This window comes from Sesamum indicum, linkage group LG12 (genome assembly GCF_026168435.1).
Source record: "Sesamum indicum cultivar Baizhima isolate 11 linkage group LG12, ASM2616843v1, whole genome shotgun sequence".
NCBI lineage: Eukaryota > Viridiplantae > Streptophyta > Magnoliopsida > Lamiales > Pedaliaceae > Sesamum > Sesamum indicum.
In genome coordinates, this window is record NC_142668.1 from 5,391,858 (window position 1) to 5,414,646 (window position 22,789).

A 22,789-nucleotide genomic window follows, 5' to 3' on the forward strand; every position below is an offset into this window, starting at 1 on the left:
GTGAATTTCAATATATTTTCTATTTTTTTGCAATTTAGTGCTTTTGTGCAATTTTAGTTTCTATTTTTATTGCTTTCAAGATTTATGCTTACACATTTAAACACAACATAAACTATAATTACTTGCAAAAAAGCTATATCCATTAGTCCTTTTACACATAATTCACCATTACTAAAAGGTCATCTAGTAATATATAAGAACATCCTTTTACACATAATTCACCATTACAATAGCATTCAATATTTGAAGTATTTTGAGATGTTTGTGACATCTTTTGGCCTATTGCTCTCAAGATTAAGTGATGAAAATGTTGTGTGGTGTTTGTGGGTTATTTACATATATAAATAGCAAGAAAAATATTTTTTTGGCGCCTTTTTTTTCCTCCGAAAACTGAACACAAGCCTGGTCTTTATTTTTTTTGCCAGCTGCCAGTTGACTAACGGCACGTGACAACTCACATGCCGTTTCCGTTAGTTGTTAATGAAACAGGACTAGTTCTGTTAAAAAAAATAGGGTTTTGGTACTAAAGGTGTTGAACACGTAAAGCGTGGGACTGCAAGTGAGAAGTGGGACCAAAAGTGATATTTTGACCCCAAGTCACGTGCCGTTTTCGTTAGTTGTTAACGGAATAGGACCATTTCTGTTAAAAAAATAGAATTTTGGGACTAAAAGTGTTAAACACGTAAAGCGCGGGACTGCAAGTGAGAAGGGCCCTATCTAGTAGGACCAAAAGTGATATTTTGCCTAGATTTTAATATCTCGATTAAATGCAACAAATAACTTTGACGATGAATAAAAATTACGTTTGTTTACTACTTCAAATCTAATCTTTGAGTCGACTTACTTGATTATTATATAAGTTATTCAATAATATTTTTTTAAAAATATTAAAAATAAATACAAGTTAAAAAATACCAATAATAAAAATATAATAATTTTGATAACTAGATATTAATATAAAATTAGAATGGCTAAAATAAATAAAATAATAATTAGAATGGCCAAAATAAATAATAATGATTGATATTTATGCAAGTTTTTCTTAAGTATATTTATTGTTTTTATTTTAAAATTTAAGGGTAAAATGATCATTAATGACAAAGATAATAGAAAAATAAATATAAAACAATATTTTGGTATCGAAGTGAGGTTAATGGTAAAATTAGAGTATTAATTGAGTCATTTATACTTATTCAGACACCAAAATGATATTAATAATAAAATTTGGGTAACAAAATAAATTTTACCATCTTTCTTTTTTACTAATACTTTAATTAATACCTAAGTTTATCTTAAATATTAAATTGTCATATTTTTACTTCAAATATATTTAATAACAAGTAAATAAAAACTATAATTATATATCAAATGAAGTTATACTTTTTGCCATCCCAGTTAATTTTCTTGCGAGAAAAAAAAAATAGTAATAAAGTTCAGGTTGTGAGATATTTAATAAATGTATCCCACTTGATCAGTTCGTAACAATTCTTGTTCAACTGGCTTTTTAGAAGATGATGGAGTATTCCATCCAACAAGCATAATTATTTGGTCACATCTTATAAGGGGTTGTTAACTTTGTCGTATGTGGTAGTGCAATTACCTTTTTACCCTTTTAACATTTTTTTTTCCCAATGATGTAAACAACCTCAGCTTGTAAAGTGAGGATAGTCATGGCATTTGGGGGGGGGGGGGGGGGGGGAGATTTGATGATCCATTTTATAAGCTAAGCTTCTTATGAAATTTGAATTGAATTAAGATTCTTACGAAATTCTAGAATAGCCTCCTTATTTCTCATTATTTACAATTGTGGACCCTAAGTTAAGTAAAACCAATAATATCTATTATTTATCCCATGTAGTGTATTCGAGTTAGGTTCCAAATGGGGGTCTTGGGCGAGTGGGCTTCAAGGCTAGGTTTAGCCTTTAAGCTCGAGACATTGAAGGCTCCATATATACATCAAAGGTCCAATCGAATCTGCCGCTCTCTCTCTAGCTCTCTGTAAAGTGTCTCCCTCTCTCGCTTCTCAGAGACGCACAGAGCGAAAATGGCGGAAAACAACAGCAAGGAGCTGTTGCAGTTGGAGACCAACTCCGCCGGCGTCCCCTCGTGTTTAGGTGATTCCGTTCTCTCTGTCAACTGCTTTCTTTTCTCGGTTTTTCTGTGAATTGAGTAGTGAAGAGGCTGCGTTTGCTAATTTTGCAGAATCGAAGCTCTTCCTTTGCAAGAAAGACCAACCCTTTTCTGTGCCTGGAGCCCCGCTTGAGAGGCCCGCAATGTTTCCTCTTCCCAAGAGTCAAGGTACCCTTTATTTTTTTCTCCCTCTTGTTTCTTTGGCCCCCTTTTTTTCCTTGTGAAGAACCTTAAATTTTCTACTGAGTATTATGTAATTCTGATAAAGTGGCGGTGAGAACCGCAGAGTTGCATAAAAACCTATTCTCGGACGATTTTTTTGTTTCTGTTGTGGAACTATTCTCGGAGTTTGTCGCTAGGTATTTGACAAAATTGGAGCATCTGGTTCCCATGATTGTAAAAGTATTCATTCGAATCGGGCTTATTTGTGTTTCTTGTTGACTTTTTGCAATAGATAGCTACATGTTGCTCCCCTTAGTTATATAAGATTTTTCCATATACCGTAATTGCATAACACTTAGGAACGCTCATAAACAAGTGCAGGCTAATAGAAGTAAGTTTGATGATGAAAATTTGGGACGTGGATGAAGTACCAGCTAAAGATGAAGTAAAAGAAATGTGTTGCAAGAGAAAAAAGCTTAGTTTGTAGGGTGTCTTCTCAGTAAGAACTGTAATCTCTCTAAGGAGTAAGGAGATAAGTTGTTAGTGGAACCCAGAGAAAAGTAAAGTAGGGATGGACCTTTCATGCCACTCCATGAGTTGATCAATGGGAATTGGACAAGAAGACATGGCAGGGCTTCAGTTGGGATCAACAATGTCCATGAGGAACATGAGTAATATTGGGGAAAAGCGCAGGTTATTTAGAGAGACCAATATAGAGACATCTTGAGTTCATATATGATTAGGGATCTGGGTAAGTCAACCTGAAACCTGTTGATTAGAGCACTAGGTTTTCTAAGAGTGTTTCTTAAAAGAAAAGTTACCTATCATGTGATTTTGTATACTAATTATGATTATGGATATTTACACTAATAACCTATGAGATTTAGGTATATTGCAAAAGAACACTTAAGTCTTTGAATACACTGTCCTAGAGAACGACTGCATGCGGTGCATCTCAGATTCTTTTGGTAACCTTTAAACCTCAAAAGGTGTCATTGTAACTATCCAGTATGATTAAGCTACACCAACCTTAGTATTTTGTCATCTGCAATATGCCAAGCATGTTATGTTTAAGTATACATCTGACTTCAGCTATGGGTACAGGACAAGAAGGGCTAGGGGGAGTCAGAATAGTTTGATTACTTAAACCTTTCCCTAATGCCTGTGACATATGCTGAATGAACAGAAATTATCAACAATTGAGAAAAAGATCCTTCTGTTTCTTGCAGTTCTGGGAAAAGTAAAGGACTTTTTAGGTGTTATATCAGAATCAAACAAAAAACTCCTGCAGGAAGCAAAGGTACAAAACTGGTGCTGAGTCGTGCCGATTAATATCTTACTATAGTGTCAACTTACTCTGACTGTGCTTTTTACTAAATGCAGGACAATCCTGAGAATTATGACATTGAAGTGCTAAGTGGGAAAGAATCCGAAGTCATTGAAATGGTTATTCCCACCAACGCTTCTTATTTTCTTTCAGAAATTGTCATTTTTTTTACAATCAACTCAGTTCTGCAATTTCTCACAGGATTTGATGCTGGGAGTTGCCGATCTTCATACCCCAGAGGCCGTTGCTGCTGCAGAGTCTGCAATAGCCGGTTATCAACCAACAATGCCATTGTCAGAAAGCAGCAGCGGGTCAGAAAATGAAGATAGCAGCAATGATGATGATGATGATAACAATGAAGATAACATCAGTGAACAAGATAATAATGCTGCCTCAGATTGTGTGAAGTTTGTGTCCAAGAATGCTAAAACAGATTCTTCATGCGAGACATTGAAGAAACGGAAACCGAAAAAGCGAACCAAAATCATTGAGCTCTCTTAATCTTCATGAATTAAGAGGGATTCAGGTGGCTGCTCATAATTTTTGCCCTTCTTTTCTCCCCTCCAAGTGTGATCCAATTGAGTAAAAGTTGCTCAATTTTGTCAGAAAATCTTGAGTTTGTTATGATGCTTCAAACTCTGTAATATGTTGTAGATTCTAAAGAACATTTATTTAAATCAGTTCATGTCAAATTGGGGCGGAAGTTGTAATGTCATTGGTTTTTGTAAATTAGGTAATGCCACATTCCATTAGTCTTATTCTGGACACCACATGCTTGTGGCATTGTCCTACAGGATGATGATAATGTCGGTACGTACTATTTACTAACACATATCTTTGGTTTTTATTGTACCAGTTGTCGCCGCATGCTCCAAGTTTTTCAAATGTCTAAGAGAACTATGCCAAGAAAAAAGAATTATGAAAAGAAATGTCAGGGAACGAGAAAGCAACTTGGACTGTGTGGGGTTGAGAGAAAAGATAAATTATAATTATGGGTTCACTAAAAGTATGAAAGTGAGAGAAATGTGAAGTCATGACTTGAAAGAAAAAGAAAATTGTAGTTTTAAGATTAGATTATTATAACAATATTAAAATTATTATTCCAATCATTTTTCTTTCTTGTGAAAGGAAGAAATGAATTAAAGGTTAAATTTGGGTTTTTGAAGTTTGTAGAAGGAAATATTTTTTTTTATATTAATTTATTTTTGTTGTACGCGGTTCCCACGAGTATATAAAAAAAATATGATGTGAGATGAAGAAAAAAGATATTTGTGAAAAGAAACGGTAATGATGTGAGGAAATGAGAAAGAAAGAAATTCACGAGAAGAAAAAAACGTGGAGTGAGGTGAGAAAATATTGGGTACTTTAAATATAAGAACTTTTTTCACAATCTTATACATACAAAAATTGGTAAATTTTTTAATATTTGTTTATATTCTTTTAAAAGAAACATATAACCATTAAGGGTTTATTTTTTACAAATTGTAATTGATATATCATATTTTCTTATTTTCTTTATAATTAGTACTACATAAAAATGCATTTATTATGATAAAATAATTATAACAAAAGCATAAGTAGTTACAAAATACTAATATGATTGTACAGGTGATTGATTCTATACTAAAAATCGAAAAAAATTGCCCCAACCCACACCAACCCCAATTAGACCGCAAAGTACAATTTTGAAGATTGTCGAGTTGGGCTTGAGAACAAATATTGAGTTGGGCTAAAAAATTAACTAAATTGGTCGAAACTTGCACTGCATACATTTCTAGGGTTAAGAGAAAAAAATTATAATCGTGAAATTATTAAAAAGGCATTAAAATTACTATTTTGATCATATTTTTCTCTGTAGAGAATAAATTTGATATCTAAAAGTTGGTACAACAAAATATATTCTTTTATAATAATAGATATAGATATTTTTTTAATTTAAAAAGTTACATAGAAATATACTTGGTGTTTATTCCTTAAGATACATAACCTGAAAAACACATCAGTAAAAATTCAATCAAACACAAGGTGTAATATGTATGTTATCACATCTCGCTTGTATATAATTATAAAAATTAATTGCCAACTAATGTGTTATTGATTATTATTATTATTATTATTATTATTATTTAGTTATATTGATAATTAATAACTTGATAAATATCTATTTATACTATTTAATTAGTGATATGCATCAGACGTGGATGCTTGGACAGTCTAGCCCTAACTAGACAACCTAAGAAGGAGGATGGTGGCCCAAGACCTCTCATGGCCCAAACCATGATTAAGGCCCAATAAGTTGTTCGGCCAAATTGCCTATAAGGTCCTATAGACGTGGTAGCCCAAACATGGCGCCTAGTCGACCAAGGTAACAGTACCCACCTCGAACCACATCAGCTCAAAGAAGTCCACATGAGCAAGGAAGGACTCCCTAGCGAAAAGTACTCCTTATAAACGTAAGGTCTCTCACGATAAAGAAGACTTCTACAAGAGTAGGTTATCTACCCTGCAAACGAGGGCACGCCCCCTATAATTATAAGTTCATTATCTACATGTGCGGGACGTTTCTCTCTCTCGCTCTCTCTCTAAGCAAATCCTAAGGACTCTACAAGCATACTACTATGAGTTTTTACACTTTTTATTGATTCTATTTACCATATCTTGATTTTTATACTCGATCAAACCAGTGAAAGACGGCCAATCAGGTAAAAAAATCAAGTTATGTTTAAAAAAAAAGAAGAGAAAAAGAACGAAGATGGTGATGAACAACCGGTCATGCTGGTGGCCAATGGTGAAGTTGCGCCATCGGGGTGGGCGGCGAGTGGAGAAGAAGGAAAGAAAGTAATAAAAATTTAGCTATAAATAAAAATTAAAAAAGTTAATCTTTTATTTTAAATTTATAATCAAATAACTATCTTATCAATATAATAATCAAATAATTTAATATTATAATTTTAAAAAGAGTAAATTACATACAGATTCAAATAAATAAGGTCTTATTATTCATTCTATTTTGACACCCCTCTACCTTTTGTTATTAAATATTTATTTATAAATAAAATTAAAAAAATTAAATAATTAATTTTATAAATTCAAAATAATTTATGCAAGTATGATAATCTTATTTTTATAATATATTAATTATATAATTTAGAATTTCATTAATAAAATAAAAAAAAGTTAATAAATAATATATTTAAATTAGTATTAATGATAAAAAAAACAAAAAGTCAATCTTTTAATTTTTAAAAATTTAGAATAATTTATATAAATATGATAATTTTTTACTTTACACTTATAACATAATAGCATAATTGATTTCTAAAATAAGGAAAGGCACTACAAAACTTTTGTATTTTTGAATCTCAAAATCTTCTTAAAAGAGTTTTGATCTTTAATAAAAAAAGAAAAGAAAAATATTAATTGATTATTTAAATTTTATTAATAGTATAGTTTAATTGTAAAAGAATAGATGAGTTTGTTTGAGTCGAATTTGGAGTAAGTGGTAGTAGAAAGTATTTTAAATAAAATTAATTGTTATTTATTAATGCCGATTACTTGAAGAGTTGTTGAAATTATAAAAAGAAAAAAAAATGTGAGTGGACACTTTGAACTTGGTTTACGCTAAGGTATTAAATTGAATACATATATGTAAATTGTACCATGGATATAGCTATTAAGAGAAAAGCAAATGCGCAACTATCAAGTAACCAAAAAAGAAAAAAAAAATGATAAATTTGCTGGAAAATTACATATAATTTACTACACCTACAAAAAAAAAATCTGTTTCTCAAACTTTTCGTAGAAAATCAAAATTAAAATGACGTATCATGATAATTGCACAAAATTAATTGACTTAGTAATATGAAAAAAAAAAGAAAAATTGAGAGAAAAAAATGAATAATAAAATCTATACAGCTCATAAACATTGCAATGAAGAATTCGTTAAGGACATTTGTACTAATGTACATATGAAGTATGTTGGAACAATTTTGATTTTTTCGGTAAACAATAATTATGATTTTGGTCCCTATACTTAACCACTTTTTCAATTTTGATCCCAAATTTTCGAGCTTGACAATTTAGTCCTCAAACTGATAATTTTTTATCAGTTTTGGTCCCTACCGCTGGATTTGGAGTTAAAATTGCTAGAGAAATGTCATGTAATGTGCATGTGAGGCAAAAATGATAGGGAAAAAATAGGGAGAATCACGATTTTGGTCCCTAAACTTAACCATGTATTTAGTTTTGTTTCTCAAATTATCAGGATTGACAATATACCATTTTTTTGTGCTTCAATCTCTCATTTTTTCCAACTGCCATTTCTTTCCCGAAGGAACCCTAGCTCGATTTCCACTCGATTTTATTAAATTTACTAATAATTTTTTATTATTCACTAAATTAAACCAACCTTTCTCATTTTTCTTCAAAATTTATTTGAAGTTCTTGAGTTTTTAGGCCCAAATTGTAGAACCCTCAAACCCTAATTATAATTTGGACAAGCATGAATTTTTCTACTCGGATTGCAAAATGTCCCTGGTGTTAAAAATGAAAGTTTAAATCCACAATTGCAGAAGCATTTGAGGAGTTTTGGAAATGAATTTCATTTCTCCCTCTCTAGTAAAGCTTGAACAAAAATGGTGGAAATTTATAACCAATTTCATGAAGCATCCAAGCTCCAAGGTAGGAAAAAAGGAGGTTTTCTTCCCTCTGATGTTGCTCTGTCAATTCTAACAGAAAATTTAATCAAAGGGACCAAAATTGACAAAAAAGGGTCAGTTTGAAAACTAATATTGTCAAGCTCAAAAGTTTAGAGACCAAAATTGAATAAATGGTTAAGTATAGGGATCGGAATCATAATTCTCCCAAGCATGTTTGATATCTTTTTTATATTCTCTATTCTCGATAGCTTATGTTTATTACCATATGAAAATCTATTTAGTTTTTCTTGATTTATTGTTTATTCAAAATATTCAAGAAACTCAATAATATTGCATTCTATTGAATTATTACCCCACAAAATTGCTACTCCAATTAATTCTAATTGTAGAAATGGAATAGTATGCAAGATTATTTATTTATGATTGCCATTTTACATTAAAAAATTGGACACACAGTTTGGCCTGTTGGTTACATAATTGTTTATAAGATAATTAATTATGAGAGAATTAATTTTAGAAAGAATTATTATAACACTTGGATTCTAAATTAATTATACAAATGCAGATTGTAATTGAATTCCAAAATTAACATCAATTGTAACCTTAATGAAGGAATTAAATGAAATTACACGTTTGAAGTGTTTGAGATGTCAACTTTTACTTCTAAAATGACTAAGAAAAGTGTTTTTAGGCGAAAAGTTATAACCACCTTGAAGTGTGCTTCCAGCTGATTTGGCTTTTTTGTAAACAAATCTAACTTTTTTTTCACTACCGTACCCTTATTATAATAATCTTTATTCAAGTTTATCTTTTTAAATTTATTTTTGAAAATGTATATTTAAAGTTGATATTGGATTTATTATGTTTTGAAAAAATAATTATTATTGACAAACAACAAGTGAAATGATAAGCAAAAAAATATATATTTTTTATATGGACAAAACGGTCTTTAATCGATTAAATTTATTTCAGAAGTGATTTTTCTCCAAACACTATCCAATTTAATTATGCTTTTTACTTTTTCTTTACAAACAATACCCACTTTTGATTCTGCTACAAATTTCAACTTTCTATACAAAAATCACTTCTCCAAATATTATCCACTTTAACTTTTGTTTGCTTTTTTATTTTTATTTTTTACAAACACAACCCATTTTTAATTCTGCTACATTTTTTAACTTTTTCTACAAAAATTATTTATGTAAAAATAGAAGTTTTTGAAAACACTGCCTTAACCTTAATCTCAAGATCAAACGGACATTTAAAACATAAAATTTTAATTAATTCATAATAAAAGTTGTAACTGAAAAATAATAAAAAAATTATAAGAGTACTTTTGCAAAATAAAAAAATACCCGTTCCCTCCCTACCTCCCATCTTTAGTCTACTTTGCAGAAACACACCATCAAACCCTCATATGTTTCTCTTTCCAGATTCAAGAAACCCTCAAATCTACTCTCCGATCTTTTGTAGAAACCCTCAAAATTATCGCTCACAAACCCACCATCAAACCCTCTCTATTCCTGTAAAAAACCTCAAGATGTACGAAAGAAAAACCACCGAGAAGTGTCGGAGCTACACATCAAGGTAGCCCGAGAGAAATGTTGGAGGTCCTCGCTTTGTGCACACAAAGACTCGGCGAAATTAGAAAGAAAAGAAATAAAGGAATGAAACCAAGAAAATCCGCACACGTAGCTTCAGCGAATGAGCTACGGTGGAGTTAGTGGTGCAGTGTGCCGATGATGGCCGACTTAAGGCGGAGAACGTGATGGGGCTTGATGGTGCCCCTATGCTAAGGCAACGCCCACAGGAGAAGCACCCGTGGAGGTTGGGTGCAACATAGAAAAATCGGAAAAAGAAAAAACCCACAGGTAAAAATCCTCAAAACCATTCTTCGTTTGATGTACTTTTGGGTCGTTGTTGGAGATTATGCTATGTGAATCATACTTTCTACGTGGGTATTAGTGGTGACTTCATGATATAATTGCTTGGGTAAGTTTGACCTCATCTATTTTGCAATTTCTTGTAAAGTACGGCTATCATCATAACAAGTACGAATGCCTTGTTTAAGAAACTATCACTTTTGGGTGTGGTGTGTCCACAAGGATTCTTGTTGTTCTTAGTTATATGATAGTTTTCTAAGTTATTGAAGGATAGATGGTTAAGGCTTCGAGCTATTAATTTACTTATCTTTTTAACCAATGAAGTCATATGTTCCACATGAAAGGACGAGGAATGCAAGTCTAAAACTGTTGTTGTACATTTCTGCTCCATCTTTTGATAGTTAGTTTAGGATTTTCACCTAGGAGCGAGTTCTGCATTTCAAATATTGTATGTCAGGCGGTTTCTTTGTTTCTTTTGTTTCTGCATTCTTATTGCCATAACTAATCAACCAATAGTTTGTTTGTGCTGATGATCACTAACTGTATCTATTACTCTATTCCTCCATTGATCGCTATTGTTTTTTTTTTTTGAGTTTATTTGTTATCTAATCCGAAGACTTCCTTATCAAATGTTATCATCTTATTTTGCTTTCTGAAATGTTGGACTTGATAAACTCCCCACACCTCATTTTTACTTCCTGTTTGATTCTTTATGAAAAAAGTCGATTATCATCTGTATTTTTTCTTGCTTTAGTTATCTCATCACTCATGTTTTGCTGACACAAAGAACTAGTACTATTATTATTATTTAAATGAAATGGCTGATGGTAGTTTCTGAAAGAAATTTTTAAATAGTGGAAGAATGAAATCAATTGTTGCTCAAAATGAGACCTTAAGGTCTATTTTTGTCTTTGTTTAAATTTTCATGGTTTTTATTCTCATTATTAAGACTTGATCTATGAATTAGTCTTTAAACTGTACTGAAATCTAAGATCCTGCAATTATAAGGCTTTCCCACTGACCCTTTACAATTTATTTTGAGGATATCAAGATTGAGCTTAGCTCTACTAGTTGCAGTTAGATATTCTTTTTCTTCTTTTAGTTTGACTGAGCCTTTCTGCCCGTTGTTTCCTGTTTCCTTACATATGTTCCATTGCTTGTTTTACAATATTTTCTAAAAAAGTGGTAGTTCTAAACACATTATATGTCTCATTTCATCTTCCAACTTACAGATTATGTTGGGAAAAGCTATTTCAACAAAGGGAAAAAACCACAATCTTCAATATTTCTGCATCATCAATTGTTATCAAATGGAGGGGTAAGATATTTTTCTTTCTCACTTCTCTTATGACCATCCTTGCTTGGGCCCGCTCGGCTCATCATGCCCTATTCAGTATTTCTTTGTTGCATTTGATTGCTGCTATAATTTATATTGATAATCTTAGTTCTTTTGCTTTCTTTGTCCTCTTTCTTTTTCACCTTCACTAGTTATATAGCGTTATCCACGTTGCACATTGAATTAAGAGTAATTAGAGACCTCTTTTTTTTAGCTAAAATCAAGTACAACATATTGTATATGATATTATTAATTGTCTTCTAGTTGTGTGGCCACATCATTGTCTCAGGTGCACTTCTTTTTTCATATCAACAATCTTGTTTCTTCTTTGCCTTAATTGTTGCTTTCTACAAGTTATATTTGCTAGACTGCTATGGTTTATTATGATAACTGCTATTTGATAGAGCTTGAGGGAATCATCAAAGCTTTAGAAGTAAACCCTGTTTGTGATTTATTTATTCAAATTCCCCAATGACTGAATGACACACAATGCAATAATTTCTCTTATGAACATGTAGGAGTTTAGGTTGAGGAATTCCAAACTTATCTATTTGTCTTCATGCATGATAGCTACCAAGGGAATGTGTATGAGGTGGCAACAAGGAGGAATACTACAGCTGTGTTGGTGGCTGGGGCTTTGAAAACAATGAAGCAGATGATGATTAAAGAAAGTAAAAAGTCTTTGCAAAGTGATAATGGTGGTAAAAAGTTTTCTTGGCTTCCACTTTTCATTTTATTCATTAGACATGTTTCCTTTTATGTGCGTGTATTGTTATCTTGAAATCTTGATATCTTGATATTCATCATTTGCACCATAGTGCAAATGTACTTTTCTTTAGATTTAGCAAGTTTGTTCTTTTGAAAAATATTCCTGGATGGTTTTTCAGTGGTTTTCCAGTTGATTTACTATTGTGGTTGTTTTTTATCCTTTTTTATTTATATGTACTTTAGTGTAATCTCATCCAAGTAAACAATACGTCTTGCCCTTTATGGTATATCAAGTTTTGTGAGACATGTTTGATTGTCGGAATGTCAATATGTTTATTTAACATTTTGGGGTCAGACTCTTGGTTCAATTAAAATAACATGGAAGTACTCATCCAATTTTCATTTGAAGGACCCAACAAACTATTTCAACTGTAAAGAATTCCACCTTTTTAAGTTTTCATTTGTCTTTTCTGTTATATTATCAAACTACTACTTTTTTTTTTCGAGTTTATCGAGAATGATAGTTGGTAATTTGACAAATAAATGTGAGTTAGGAAGCATAAGATTTAGACATGAATGTGCACTTGCGTTATGTGATTGTTGCTCTGAGTAAATGTGGAGTAGTTGAGGCCTAATTTCATGCATTTTGAATTGCTTTGAAATAGAGTTGGAATGTCTGTGCTTTCCACTCAATCATAGGAGTTCTTGTGAAATCATATTTGTTTGCCAAAACGCCACCCGATTGATCCTTATAAGCTTAACATGGGACATGCATCATTTTGAAAAATTCAAAGGCCCTTCCCCTTACCATGAAAAAAAAAAAAGGAAGAAAGAATAGCAAGAAAAAGGAAGACTACATCTACTCCGCTGGTTTAGGTCACTTAGTAACTGGGTAACTTCATCACAAATGTTGTTATTCACGTAAAACGGTGACTAGAGCCATGAGTATGCAAAGCACTTTAGGTAAAACGTTTTTTGGTTGAGTAACCGGGTGCCTTCACCACAAGTGTTGTCATTCGCGTAAAAAGACCGAAATACGACGTTTTTTGGTTGAGTAACCGGGTGCCTTCACCACAAGTGTTGTCATTCGCGTCAAAAGACCGAAATACGGCCTAAAGAACGTAAGTCACGGGCAAAAACAAAGAAAAAAGAAAGAAAATAAAATCCGTGGCAACAAATGGGGAAGAAAAAAGGGAAAAAAATCATTAGTGGCCAAAGAAAAAAAAGAACAAAAGTTGTCCCAACTTAGGCAGAAATAAGGAGATAAAGGGTATTGTGTTGAAGTGACGAGTATGGTGACATTTAGAAACCTATGATTTTGTGGAAGCTTGATTGTTCTACTCTCTACATGGCGAGACAAAGTGTTGTGATGTGATTGGCCTTTTACCCTCATTATGATAAGTTAGCGCTTGCATAACGTATTGCGACATTTGTGTTTTGAGATTATGTGCATATAGGTTATAGGTTACATTTGTTGTTATGGAATATTAGCACAATGTTTATAACATGTTTTTTGCAATGTCGGACTTTTGCTTGAGGACAATAATTGTTTAAGTTTGGGGAGTTTGATAAGCTTAGCTTTACATATTTATAATAGCGGATAATAGTATTTCGTTGTGTGGGAGGCAATAACTTCAAAAAATTGCAACAGTCCTTTCCTTCTATTTTTTGTTTATATCTAAAAATTGTCACATTCTTTTATGGCTATCTGAAAATCCCGTGTAAAAGCCTTTATTTAGACTTTATCTGACTACTATTTTTGGTTGGTTGGGAGGTGATAGATTCTGACCGTGATGTTATTTTACCAATATAAGTGACAATAATTATTCTAAAAATGTTTAAATGCTATATTATCATAATTGTCTTTTATTTTATGTATTATTCCTCTTAGATGACCATATCAACACAGGGTAAATATAACCTCTCAAAGCTACATGAAATATACAATTTGGCTAAGAGATGTTTGGTGGTGGCATTCCTAAGAAGGATGGAAAAATTGATTGTGCTGAAGACTCTTTCGGCAGGCAAGGCAAGCATTTTTGATTGTATCAGGACAACTGCAGGTTGAAACATATGCCTGTGCGCTCAGTCGTGTGTATACCTTCAGGCCAACATGTCGAGTATTGCCTGCGTGACTGAAAGAGTGGTTATTCAAAGTATCCATGTCTCATCCTATACCATTAACATTCTACGTTATAATGTACTTTGTCTTTACAGATGGATGGATACCATACAGTTAATATGAAGATTATCATGGCAACTAACCGAGCTGACACTTTGGACCCTGCCCTCCTATGTCTGGGAAGACTTGATCGTAATATTGAGTTCGCTTTGAAGGTGAATCTCGAAGATCATTTACTATTTGACATTTGCTGGTTCTTAAAGTAAACTGCATTTATATTAAACTGTCCTCACATCTCACTCACAAAAAAAAGTCTTAACCCAGTTAACCTTTAAAAGATGAGAAACTGCGAAAGAGGCTAAGAAGAAAGGGACAATCCTCCTTAGTGAAGGAGAAAAGAGTTAATGCAACCATGGAAAAAAAGTTATTCTACATCAAGATTGACATAGATGCCTGAACTTCTCTATCACCGTAAACTGTAGTTTCTTTATGTTCTTATAGTTGATAGAGAATGGGCCTTGTTTGTAGGTTTGTACTGCTAAAATGAGTTTAAGTGATGAGTTAGATTTGGAGGATTATTTGTCTCTACCATATAAAATCCGTGCAGCTGAGGCCGGTGATACTGCTCACTTTTTCCACATTCATACAGTTAGAAATTTAGTTAATTATTTACAATTTTATATGCTAGAGACCTCTTCCTCTGATATCGCCACGATCCCCCATATTTGAAGCAAAATCTTATTGTCCATTGTCAAAACCAGGTTTTCTTAAAAAATGATACATTTGGTCAATCTCAACTGTCATTCAATATAGTTTCTGAGGCGAAGTCTGCCATGGGACTGAGCAACCTGATGAAGTTCTACATTCACATACTAATACTAACTGAGTTGAACTTTATTAGGTTTCCAATTTGACCTCTAATTATTAGTAGTTAGTCTTGTCGTTTTACGTTGTTATTTATCGTGGGGGTGAAGGTTTGCACAAGATTGGGTAACCAAAACAAAAAATAGATTACTGGAGATTTGTTCCTTAAAATGCCTCCTTAGATACCTTGTGTTTAACAAAGGAAATCTACTTTATGTAATAGTGCAAATGGTTTCTATCTTCTAGGTGATACCATATTTCAGAAAATTGAAGGTGTTGAAGTGTGCCTATTTGGAATGTGCGCTTGAGAATGGATCTGATTGTCAGCAGTTGATCATCGCTGATCTTACGTGGATTCAGTTAAGTATTTCAGGCCAGAGGTCAAAGCAGTGACTGGAGAACCTCTGCAAACATTCGTGCACCATGAATTTTGTCAAGTTTCTGGAACCACTGCCCTTTTGCTATTGCTATCTTCTCTGTTGTGGCAAGATATTGTAGTTGCAATTTCTGGTGCAAGTACCCATAATATTCTTATATATTCAGATTCGACACTTAGAATACTGCAAAAAGTGAAGTTTCAGTAGCTGTTGTCATGGGCTTGCCCTCCGTTGAAAGGAGAAGATTGCATTTTGTATTGCAAGCAGAAATTCAAAAGACACCAAAATCAGGTAAACTTAGGGAGTGGTAAGTTTGGTGGTGGTTTGATTATTATACTGTTAATTATGAGTTGTGAGTATGTCCCACTATTTTATTTGAATTATTGCTTTGGTTTCAAGTGCTTGTCCATGCTAAGAAAAGCTGCAAAGAAAAATATTGTACTTGACATCGCTATGATAATTTATTTGTGTCTACCCGTGAATGCAAAGCAAAGGTAGATGCAGCGTGGTTGCCATACTTTGATTGGGATTCTTGGCTTGGTGCTCCAGAGGACATGATCTATCAACTACAACAACAAGAGGATAGGAGAAAACAGCATAAGAAGGGAACTATGAAGAAGATGATCACGAAAAAAGCTCTGGAGGCATCTGGCCAAACTGTGGTAATTTCATGGTTAAATTCGCAAAGTTTGTTTGGCCCTTTCAGTGCTGTAAGCAGGGATAATTTTATTTTTGTATGTGTCAATTTTGATGTTGTTGTTATTGCCCTGCCATATCACAATTTTGAGTGCAACCTTACTTTGTTTATATAGCTTGGTGAAACAATATCACCCAGGAAGGAAGACTCTGTCATGGTACACTTACAGCATGCATGTGCGCACGCATTGCTGCATTCCGATCGTCTCTGGAAATTGTTGGGTTTGTGTATTTCATTTTCCTAAATACTATTCTATTTCTGGTTTTGGTAATTTAGTGGTGCTATCAAGCTTTCATGTTATTGGAGTAGACATTTTGGATAGCCAAAAGAAGGAAGGAAAGAATAGAAGGATGTTGGGATTTTGTTGCTTTAACCCTCGTTTCTTCTTTCTTAACCAACCTTCTCTCTCTTCATGGTTGGAGACAGAGGTACTTGAAGAAAGAGTAGTGCTTATAAGTGTAATAAACAATAATTGACAGGAAGTGGAATAAGTTGGTTGACATATGCCATGTGATATTATTTCATGTATCCTTGAGAAAACTTTTTTCTTGCATTGCTTGTTCACCATTATAAGTTGCTCGCAATTAATGTTCTTTTGCCACTGAGCTGGTTCTTCAATTCGAGAAAGGGGAATTAGGGGAGAGAATTGAAGGTGCAAAGTTTGGAATGACTGCTTGTCAAACAATTAGAAATAGCTGTAGCATGATTAACATTGTGCTCAAATGGGTTGGTGTTTTACATTTTGATCAATTATGAATTATGATATTCCCTTAGTTTATTGATACTTTATAACTATAAAATTCTACCACATTGGATCTTCTTTTTGTTTATCTAGATTTCTTCTTGCTTCTAATATAATTACGGCTGGTAAGAATGAAAAGACAAGTGCTAAACAGTGCCTTCAACTATCCCCCTTTTGGCATATAATGTGATGTTAAGTAAGGTTAGTTTGCAACGGCTGACCATAATCGTTATGTTCAACTACTTTCTGCTATCTTATTATTTTTTACACTTTTCCTGGCTGCAGCTTTATTACTATTTAAAGGTAACTTGTTGCTTGAAAAATTTTGCTAGAGTGGAAGCAGGGAAAAAAGGCTAGGGGACATGTGTGCATAGAAAATCAGTTTCTTTCTTTGTGTAGTTAGTAGTAGTGAGGGCCCTTCTACAACTCCCTATGCAGAGGAGATAGATTCTGTGGGCTTCACTCTTTAGAATTTTCTTTGAATGTCATGTAATAAGGGGTTTAGCACCTGTTAAATTTGCAGTTTTATGGTGATTTATGAATGTTTGTTGAAATGATTGTCACGCTAATGTGTTGTTGACATTGAGAATGGGTTTATATGGGTGGTTTTGCAACTTTTGTGTGAAATTATGTGATGTATGTGTGAGTCTTATAAATGATGTTCCTTGGTTTCCAGCAAATGGTTTGGTCTCGAGAATTTGGTTGATGCGAATATGAGGATATGTGAACATGTAGAAAACGAAGTGCAGATATTTAAGGATGTTGTGGATGAGATCAGAGAAGTTGGAGGAAGTTAATGCTTGCAATAGAGGAAGGTGATTTTGATGTTGCAGTGCTCAAGAGCCGGAGGGTCAAGAACCAAGCTTTGCCAAAGGACTTGGTTGAATTTAAGTAGCTCAACAAGTGGCACATTGTTACTGAGGTATTGTGAAGCGTTATCATTCCTCCCTCTTTTATTTTCTTGGTTTCCGGACTGATTGGAGTGTATTTCTTCATGTTTTTGCTGCTCTAATTTTATCTATTTAGGAATAATATTTCTGTTCTGTCACCTTGCTGAAACTGTGTTGTTGCTCTCTATTCTTCAGCTTTTTGGTGCAGGATACATAGTAACTAACCTTGTAAGATGGTGAGTTAGTTCCCAAAAGAGTCCCAGCTAGAACATGAGATGATCCTTATGTAGTTACAAAAAAGTGTATATTGTCCTTCTCCCCCCCCCCCCCCCCCCCTCTACAATGTAATCTGTTTGTGTGGTAGAGATGTCTTGCAATAGAGGAAGGGGATTTTGACGTTGCAGTGCTCAAGAGCCAGAGGGTCAAGAACCAAGCTTTGTCAAAGGACTTGGTTGAATTTAAGTAGCTCAACAAGTGGCACATTGTTACTGAGGTATTGTGAAGCTTTATCATTCCTCCCTCTTTTATTTTCTTGGTTTTCGGACGGATTGGAGTGTATTTCTTCTATGTTTTTGCTGCTCTAATTTATCTATTTAGGAATAATATTTCTGTTCTGTCACCTTGCTGAAACTGTGTTGTTGCTCTCTATTCTTCAGCTTTTTGGTGCAGGATACATAGTAACTAACCTTGTAAGATGGTGAGTTAGTTCCCAAAAGAGTCCTAGCTAGAACATGAGATGATCCTTATGTAGTTACAAAAAAGTGTATATAGTCCTTCTCCCCCCCCCCCCCCCCCTCTACAATGTAATCTGTTTGTGTGGTAGAGATGTCTTGCAATAGAGGAAGGGGATTTTGACGTTGCAGTGCTCAAGAGCCGGAGGGTCAAGAACCAAGCTTTGTCAAAGGACTTGGTTGAATTTAAGTAGCTCAACAAGTGGCACATTGTTACTGAGGTATTGTGAAGCGTTATCATTCCTCCCTCTTTTATTTTCTTGGTTTTCGGACGGATTGGAGTGTATTTCTTCTATGTTTTTGCTGCTCTAATTTTATCTATTTAGGAATAATATTTCTGTTCTGTCACCTTGCTGAAACTGTTGTTGCTCTCTATTCTTCAGCTTTTTGGTGCAGGATACATAGTAACTAACCTTGTAAGATGGTGAGTTAGTTCCCAAAAGAGTCCTAGCTAGAACATGAGATGATCCTTATGTAGTTACAAAAAAGTGTATATAGTCCTTCTCCCCCCCCCCCCCCCAACCTTAGTAGTCGCTGGTGGTGGAGGAAAGGCTTTTAGTGGTCCAGTGAAGGTTGAATCTCGGTTTGACATTGGACTCGGCATATTGAGCATGGAATGTTCGCACATAAAACCTGTAACCTTTCTTGTTAGATTCTCTTCCTCCTAGACTAGAAGAGTACTGCCTTCGTCGAATGATCAGATCGACAAGTTTATCAGAAACTTCACTTGAACTCTTGGATTGGAGGGCCTAGTGTAGTCCAAGAGTCTGGAAACTCAGCTTGCTCTTCTACCCGCCTCCCCTTCAGTCAGGTCGGGAATCTTCCTCTTTCAAAGGGCTGCAATGTAATCTGTTTGTGTGGTAGAGATGTCTTGCAATAGAGGAAGGGGATTTTGACGTCGCAGTGCTCAAGAGCCGGAGGGTCAAGAACCAAGCTTTGTCAAAGGACTTGGTTGAATTTAAGTAGCTCAACAAGTGGCACATTATTACTGAGGTATTGTGAAGCGTTATCATTCCTCCCTCTTTTATTTTCTTGGTTTTCGGACGGATTGGAGTGTATTTCTTCTATGTTTTTGCTGCTCTAATTTTATCTATTTAGGAATAATATTTCTGTTCTGTCACCTTGCTGAAACTGTTGTTGCTCTCTATTCTTCAGCTTTTTGGTGCAGGATACATAGTAACTAACCTGGTAAGATGGTGAGTTAGTTCCCAAAAGAGTCCTAGCTGGAACATGAGATGATCCTTATGTAGTTACAAAAACGTGTATGTAGTCCTCCCCCCCCCCCCCCCCCCTACAATGTAATCTGTTTGTGTGGTAGAGATGTCTTGCAATAGAGGAAGGGGATTTTGACGTTGCAGTGCTCAAGAGCCGGAGGGTCAAGAACTATGCTTTGCCAAAGGACTTGGTTGAATTTAAGTAGCTCAGCAAGTGGCACATTGTTACTGAGGTATTGTGAAGCGTTATCATTCCTCCCTCTTTTATTTTCTTGGTTTTCAGACGGATTGGAGTGTATTTCTTCTATGTTTTTGCTGCTCTAATTTTATCTATTTAGGAATAATATTTCTGTTCTGTCACCTTGCTGAAACTGTTGTTGCTCTCTATTCTTCAGCTTTTTGGTGCAGGATACATAGTAACTAACCTTGTAAGATGGTGAGTTAGTTCCCAAAAGAGTCCTAGCTAGAACATGAGATGATCCTTATGTAGTTACAAAAAAGTGTATATAGTCCTTCCCCCCCCCCCCCCCCCACCTTAGTAGTCGCTGGTGGTGGAGGAAAGGCTTTTAGTGGTCCAGTGAAGGTTGAATCTCGGTTTGACATTGGACTCGGCATATTGAGCATGGAATGTTCGCACATAAAACCTGTAACCTTTCTTGTTAGATTCTCTTCCTCCTAGACTAGAAGAGTACTGCCTTCGTCGAATGATCCGATCGACAAGTTTATCAGAAACTTCACTTGAACTCTTGGATTGGAGGGCCTAGTGTAGTCCAAGAGTCTGGAAACTCAGCTTGCTCTTCTACCCGCCTACCCTTCAGTCAGGTCGGGAATCTTCCTCTTTCAAAGGGCTGCAATGTAATCTGTTTGTGTGGTAGAGATGTCTTGCAATAGAGGAAGGGGATTTTGACGTCGCAGTGCTCAAGAGCCGGAGGGTCAAGAACCAAGCTTTGTCAAAGGGCTTGGTTGAATTTAAGTAGCTCAACAAGTGGCACATTGTTACTGAGGTATTGTGAAGCGTTATCATTCCTCCCTCTTTTATTTTCTTGGTTTTCGGACGGATTGGAGTGTATTTCTTCTATGTTTTTGCTGCTCTAATTTTATCTATTTAGGAATAATATTTCTGTTCTGTCACCTTGCTGAAACTGTTGTTGCTCTCTATTCTTCAGCTTTTTGGTGCAGGATACATAGTAACTAACCTGGTAAGATGGTGAGTTAGTTCCCAAAAGAGTCCTAGCTGGAACATGACATGATCCTTATGTAGTTACAAAAAAGTGTATATAGTCCTCCCCCCCCCCCCCCCAATGTAATCTGTTTGAGTGGTAGAGATGTCTTGCAATAGAGGAAGGGGATTTTGACGTTGCAGTGCTCAAAAGCCGGAGGGTCAAGAACTATGCTTTGCCAAAGGACTTGGTTGAATTTAAGTAGCTCAACAAGTGGCACATTGTTACTGAGGTATTGTGAAGCGTTATCATTCCTCCCTCTTTTATTTTCTTGGTTTTCGGATGGATTGGAGTGTATTTCTTCTATGTTTTTGCTGCTCTAATTTTATCTATTTAGGAATAATATTTCTGTTCTGTCACCTTGCTGAAACTGTGTTGTTGCTCTCTATTCTTCAGCTTTTTGGTGCAGGATATATAGTAACTAACCTTGTAAGATGGTGAGTTCGTTCCCAAAAGAGTCCTAGCTAGAACATGAGATGATCCTTATGTAGTTACAAAAAAGTGTATATTGTCCTCCCCCCCCCCCCCTCTACAATGTAATCTGTTTGTGTGGTAGAGATGTCTTGCAATAGAGGAAGGGGATTTCGACGTTGCAGTGCTCAAGAGCCGGAGGGTCAAGAACCAAGCTTTGTCAAAGGACTTGGTTGAATTTAAGTAGCTCAACAAGTGGCACATTGTTACTGAGGTATTGTGAAGCTTTATCATTCCTCCCCTCTTTTATTTTCTTGGTTTTCGGACGGATTGGAGTGTATTTCTTCTATGTTTTTGCTGCTCTAATTTTATCTATTTAGGAATAATATTTCTTTTCTGTCACCTTGCTGAAACTGTGTTGTTGCTCTATTCTTCAGCTTTTTGGTGCAGGATACATAGTAACTAACCTTGTAAGATGTGAGTTAGTTCCCAAAAGAGTCCTAGCTAGAACATGAGATGATCCTTATGTAGTTACAAAAAAGTGTATATTGTCCTTCTCCTCCACCCCCCCCCCCCCCCCAACAATGTAATCTGTTTGTGTGGTAGAGATGTCTTGCGTGATTGGACTCAGGTTGAAGTAAGTTCCTCTTAGCGGTTACAACCCTCCTACATGTAAGAATTGGCAGGAAGGGGTGAAGCAACAACAGATGTTGAAGTAAGGAGTGCCAGGTAACGAGGTGAGGCAAAATTGGATTAGTATAAGTCTTTTCATGTTTACTCCGACATCACACATTCTCATTTATTGTTAGTCTTATAGGTATTAATGTCTTTTCCTCATTGAAATAAAACGTAGGTGGAGTTTACAGTTTTATTGTAGCAAAGCATAATAATAATATATAATAATATTATAAATAGCACTTGGTTGGAGTCCGTAAAGGGTATAACTGTCTATTTCTAATTGAAATAAACATAGGTAGGGTTCATACTTTTGTTATAGTATGATATAATATAATATAGTATAATAAGAGCACTTAGTATGCTTTGTTATTGAAGTTTTCTATCTATGTGCTTTGTTTTATATTTTTTGGTGGAGTTTACTAAGTTTCCAGATTGTGATTTAGATGTTACTTTTGTTTTATATGGAAACATACGTTGGATTGTGATTTAGATGTTATATTATAATAGGATTCTAACAGAAACACTTACATGCATATCATATTACATAATTATTTTTTAATCATTACTTATCATTTATTATATATCAGAAATTCATTTATCTTTATCTTTGTTTCATTTATTATATTCTCACTAATTAGA

The 22,789-nt window shown here is 34.4% G+C and overlaps 1 protein-coding gene and 1 long non-coding RNA gene across 26 annotated transcripts; both read left to right on the plus strand.

Annotated features, from left to right (window-relative positions):
• Positions 1–1,866: 1,866 nt before the first annotated feature.
• On the plus strand, positions 1,867–4,311 carry LOC105178732 (uncharacterized). The gene is made up of 5 exons (XM_011102263.3): positions 1,867–2,114; positions 2,203–2,298; positions 3,522–3,592; positions 3,676–3,738; positions 3,821–4,311. Exons 1-5 carry the CDS (start codon positions 2,045–2,047, stop codon positions 4,118–4,120), a joined length of 600 nt encoding a protein of 199 aa, XP_011100565.1. The 5' UTR covers positions 1,867–2,044; the 3' UTR covers positions 4,121–4,311.
• Positions 4,312–9,647: 5,336 nt separating this feature from the next.
• On the plus strand, positions 9,648–22,036 carry LOC105178731 (histone acetyltransferase HAC1). Of its 25 annotated transcripts, none has more exons than XR_016063124.1 (10): positions 9,648–10,148; positions 11,393–11,478; positions 12,067–12,197; positions 14,114–14,350; positions 14,422–14,541; positions 15,437–15,858; positions 16,057–16,229; positions 16,380–16,485; positions 17,683–21,746; positions 21,910–22,036. It is a non-coding gene; the product is annotated as a histone acetyltransferase HAC1 (long non-coding RNA). The 25 variants fall into 25 exon arrangements; XR_016063127.1 differs by having other exon boundaries at positions 17,683–21,293; positions 21,458–22,036; XR_016063121.1 differs by having other exon boundaries at positions 17,683–20,845; positions 21,008–22,036.
• Positions 22,037–22,789: the final 753 nt, after the last annotated feature.